Raw genomic sequence first — 5,146 nt, 5'->3', positions numbered from 1 at the left:
CAACACTAAATACTACACCCTAATCCTACTAGACTAATGAATACTGTTACATGCCCGGTGAGATAGGGATGAGATGAAGGTATAAACTATAATAATTAGTATATAGCATTGCTCCTCCTAAGCGAGGAGTGTGCACCACACGTCCATCATGCCAATAGCTCAACATATGCACTTTGATGAGTGTAATTATGTAAAGGTCTACATTTAAATGCTTCTCTAAAAGCAATTTGTAAGTTGACCTATAAATTTCTTTACAAATTAATATGATAATTCATAATTGGTGAAATAATTAAGCAAAAAATTTAACTTGTCAATTTAATTAATTAATGACTGACTTATCAACTATACACTCTTAATTAGTTTATCAATTATGGGCTGCCATATCAAATTATATAAGAATTGTAGTAAAAATTATAATACCCCAAACATTTTTCTTCAATATTTCCACATGTAAATGCAACGATAATGTGTATGCTCGGCAGTAGGATTTTCTCCATTTCAAGTGAAATACGTCAAACATACCTTATCACATGCCATTCCTATGACAACCATTAACTCACTCTCTCATGGCATACAAAGGGGATCAGAGGATGTAGGAGAAAATTTGGGAAACCTGGTTTACTTCTAAGTTAGTGGGTAATGTACATTAACTCAAAATTACCCAAGTGAAGTAATCTCACCTGGGAACAGGCCCTACAATCTGTGGAACTGTGGAAGTTGAGTCTCTGATTGTACAAGTTATAGATATATCACCTTCACTTCTTCTGTCAATGAAAAGAGGCAGCCTGTTAAAACTTGGAGGGCGTGGTGTCAACTTGGAGAGAAAGCTAAGAGTATCTGGCTGGCTGGCTGGCTGGCTGGCTGGCTGGCAGGCTTTAAACATCAACAGCATCAACTGGAAGAGAAGTTGCCCTATGCAGAGAGTTTGGAAGAACCAAAGCTCCAGTATAGAAACTATTGGCAGTAAACATCTTCTCAGGACTGAAAGAGCCATTGATTGCCTCAGAATTTCCGGTCATTTGGTCTGCCACACTGGAGCATTTCTTATCAGCACCAATGGGAAAATCTGAAGTTAATTGTTTCCAAGAGGGAAAAGATTTCAGGAGAGGTACAATGTTCTCTCTCTTTATCTGGGGTGAGCCCAAAGGCGGTGAAACTTCGCCTTTTCTGTGCTCTAAGTTGTCAGACTTTTGAGACAAGCTCGAAGGTGTCCATTTCATTTTCACTCCTAGTTGTTGGTCTCTGAGCTCCCTCAACTGCATTTGATACTTCGCTTTGAGCCATCTTAATTCTTGCCTAATCTCATTATCATAATCATCCAAGATGGTACAGTCTGCTGAAGGATTTGTGGAGAGAGAGTTTCTTGCACTGGATTCACTTTGATTATCCAAAATTATAGTTCTCTCGTTTGCAAAGGTTGATTGGTCCAATGGCTTATTCACTTCATCGCAGCAGATCTCCCTTGACCCTGATGAAATCAATTCTAGTTCGTCTTGCTGAGCCCAAATATCAGCAAAATGGATGCCACCAGATTGGCTTGATGTCTTTGGTGCACCATCTGTTACACATTGTTCTGACTCTTCAACTTGGTACGTTATCTCTTCGAAACGCCCATGGATGGCAGCACATCCATGTTTGGAACACTGAAGAACTTGCAGATTCTTGACTCCTGGACTATTTGATGATACATAATCCAATAGGTGATTATTTGAAACACAGTTGTGACAAAAGCTTGCACTTGTGCTATGTGAACTTTCCGCCATGCTCAGCACCCTCTTCCACTCTGGTACCAAAGTAGCAATTTCACCATCAATCATATCTGCTATTTTTGTCACGTCTTGGTCAGTAATATCAAGTTCGGCCACCATTTCTATTGCAACGCTCATTGCTGTGTCAGTCTCGATGTCAAATGGGAAGTAGATGTTTCGAATACGGCCTGCACAGAGGAAAGCAATTCTCAATTTGGTTTCTGTGCTCATTTGACAATGTAAGGAAAGAAGAAAAAAGGCATTCTGGAATAATTATGACTCTAATTAACCTTCTTTATCTGCAATTCTGAGCCTTAAGAAGATGCCATCGTCTTCTCTTCTCCCTTTGATTGTAATGTCAACATCTCCCAAATGCTCATCCTCTTGACAAGAGAAGAGATCAAGTTCACTCGATTCAAATTCAACTGGATGGTAGTCTAAATCAATTTCAGGTGCATAACCATGATAATTGCTGTCGTACCCACTCATCAAAGAGGGATTATTGTTCAAAATTTCATAATGAGGTTGTCTTAGGAGAGGGCCTACTTCATCACTATCTCCTTGGTACTCTATTGAACTTAACTTAGACCCATATTCATCGATTTGGAGAAAAGGGTCCTTCAGAAGCTCCTTAGCAGGGAGCCTACGGGACACAGTTGCTAAGCATTTCTCAACAAACTGTCGCACCTCAGGATCTTTTACTTTGTACAGAGCCTCTGGCTTTTTCCCCTATAGTGAAAATGCAAGATGTAATTTGTTAGTGGAGACAAAATTCAATATGGAAAAAGTAAATTAAGAGTTTTGTGTTCCTACAGAGATAACTTTCTTATATATCTGAGCAGGGTGGGTGCATTCACTGTAAGGATAGTCAAAGGTGACCATCTCCAAGATGCACATTCCAAAAGAATATATGTCAACCAATTCATTATATTCCTCCTCATACACCTCTGGTGCCATGAACTCTGGTGTTCCTGAGGAAGAAAAAAAAAAACAATTCAATTATTCGAATATAAATTAAATTATTAAATTCATTCATTTCTATAACCTTATTTGAGATAAGTAGTAATTTAAAATGCTATTAGATCAACCATATATCTATTATTCACCTCTCATTTCAATTAAATATTTGGTGTGTATTCTCTCTTATAAGCTTAAGCATTTGGGAGAAGTAGTGATTTAACACCCATATGTATTACCACAAACTCCAAGAACTCTCCCAGGATCGAGTCAGTTCTTCTGAAAATAGTATGACAAACACATGGGGGGCAGTTTGGATGCGGATTTGTATTCCATGCAGAAAATTATAAAATCTAATAACAGTTCCCAGCTTTAAGACTTGAGGGAATCTAAAACACTTCCAACTTACCGACACAGTGAGCAGCATGAGATTTACGAAGGATCGCTGCGAGGCCAAGATCACCAATCTTGACTTCCCCTTGGTTCCCATTGATAAAAATGTTGTCGCACTTGAGGTCTCTGTGGATAACAGGGGGGTTAAGGCCGTGGAGATAGAGAAGCCCTTTCAAAATCTGTCTGCACCAATGTTTCACGGCTCGAATGTTTACTCTCTTGTGCTTTAGCCTATACCTGACCAGCAATTGAAAATTCAAGAAAAAAATAATTACCCGCGTTGAAAATCCAATAAATTTCAAAATTCCAAGTCAGAAAATCAAGAAAGATTAAGACACAGAAGAGTATTTGTCAAAATCTTATATGATGCTTACTGTCTGAGAGTACCAGAGGTGAACATCTCAGTGACAAAGTTAATGTGCCTGTTAGCTGAATCAACCCAAGAAGTGTAGAACTTCATGATGTTCTTGTGTTTAAGGGTCTTGAGCAGATGGATTTCACAGTACAGCCTTTCAAGGTCTTCAGGACTCCGTAGGAAGTCATAGAGCTTCACCTGATTCCATGCTACTTCAATCCCTTGATACTCATCAAAAGCTTTATAACTGCAATAACGAGTTCACCCCAAACGCCCATTCATTTGCAAAACCATAATATTAACAAAAAAAAGAGTAACAGAAAGCCAACAAAAAGTAAATAACTTGCAGAAATTTGAAAAGGGTATGCAGCAAAAATCGTGAGAATAAAGCCTCATACACTGTCTTTGAGGCTCCTTTGCCATGAATTACATTGTACTGCAAAAAATAGCAAACAAAGGGAACTCAAAAACAGAACTCATGTTTATAAGAAAATAAAACACCCAATAGAAGGCGGAGAGAAGCAAGAATCCCCAGTGAGCAAAAGTGGTTATATACTCTTCCATATCTTCCAGTAGGATCAACTTCAACAAACTCAGAGTAATCTGGTTCGACAGCTGAAACACCATTCATTCCTTGGTTTCTATTCTTTTATAAATCTTGTTCCTAGTCTACAATGTTTCCTTTGTGCCTGTATGTGTCTGTGGCTGATTGAGAAAGAGAGATAGATGCAGAGATTAATGAGTAATCCAATACTAGTTAAAAATATAGAAAGCAATTATTATTTTTCTGTGAAGGAAGAAGAGAGAGGAGAAGGAGAGAGAGAAAGCTTTGGAGAGTCCATCAAAAGGACAGAATTAATTGCCCACCACTCAGAGACAACGCGGCAAAGATTTCACAAAGGCTATCTACTGGGCAGCACCCCTAGACAGAACCTGACAAAACAGCCTCTCCCTTTCACCCTTTGCTTTGCTGCTCTTGCTTTCTATCTCATCACGAGCTGTAAAACCAAACACAGTATCTCTCTCCCTCTAAATTGGCCCGCAACAGCTAGCAAGACATGGACCATCCAAGTTTTATTATTTTATGTGGTGTTGAGGCTCTGTGGGAATTTTGGGAATTATTTTCTTTTTGCATCACGAAAATCTTTTGAAACTTTCCAATTATAAATTGCTGGGTTTGATACTTTGATTACCAGTCCATGCCCCTTTAATATGCACATTAGCTTTGGTTGGGTAGCCTGGAGTAGCAAAGATTCTCGCGGCCAAAATTTTATTTTATTATATTTAATAATGATAATGATATCATGTAATTTAAAAATTTTAAATAATATAATAACATATTTATTACGTAATATTATGGCATGTTCTCCATTTTATGATCATATTCCCAGTAAAAGTGCTTCGATTTCCACTCATTTTAATCTAGATGAATGCCAAGTGTGTGAATCAAATCCAACGAATAGAAGTTCAAGAGCCACCATCTGCATTGTTGTCAAGGATGTGAGAGGTATTTTTGGTACTGGTAGAGAGAGTGTCCCGCAATTCTTGTTCTTTTTTCATTTTCTACCACCATATTTTTTTAATTGGTGTAACTCATTAATATGTGGGATGCTCTGTTTTGTACGTGATGACGATGCTCAAGCGGGAGATGTAGCTAGGCGCGAGAGAGAAGAAGGTATGTTTTCTTGCACTT

General features: G+C 38.3%; 1 protein-coding gene across 1 annotated transcript; it reads right to left on the bottom strand.

Moving 5' to 3' along the window:
- Positions 1-455: 455 nt before the first annotated feature.
- LOC132178904 (probable serine/threonine-protein kinase WNK9) lies at positions 456-4,320 on the bottom strand. Its single transcript, XM_059591485.1, has 7 exons — positions 4,010-4,320; positions 3,852-3,889; positions 3,473-3,700; positions 3,115-3,335; positions 2,562-2,719; positions 2,039-2,477; positions 456-1,936 (listed from the first exon to the last, which is right to left on the bottom strand). The coding sequence occupies exons 1-7, from the start codon at positions 4,082-4,084 to the stop codon at positions 876-878; spliced, it is 2,220 nt and encodes a 739-aa protein (XP_059447468.1). The 5' UTR covers positions 4,085-4,320; the 3' UTR covers positions 456-875.
- Positions 4,321-5,146: the final 826 nt, after the last annotated feature.

The sequence above is a fragment of the Corylus avellana genome, chromosome ca1, assembly GCF_901000735.1.
Source record: "Corylus avellana chromosome ca1, CavTom2PMs-1.0".
Taxonomy (NCBI): domain Eukaryota; kingdom Viridiplantae; phylum Streptophyta; class Magnoliopsida; order Fagales; family Betulaceae; genus Corylus; species Corylus avellana.
This window is presented reverse-complemented; position numbering and strand designations above follow the sequence as displayed.

What these genes read in the sequence shown, in the direction of transcription:
- LOC132178904 (XM_059591485.1), bottom strand. Translation starts at nt 4,084, where the DNA reads ATGAATGGTGTTTCAGCTGTCGAACCAGATTACTCTGAGTTTGTTGAA. An exon ending in AAAGGAGCCTCAAAGACAGT is followed by an intron (nt 3,701 to 3,851) that starts GTATGAGGCTTT and finishes TCGTTATTGCAG; the next exon opens with TTATAAAGCTTTTGATGAGT. An exon ending in TATATAAGAAAGTTATCTCT is followed by an intron (nt 2,478 to 2,561) that starts GTAGGAACACAA and finishes TTTTCACTATAG; the next exon opens with GGGAAAAAGCCAGAGGCTCT.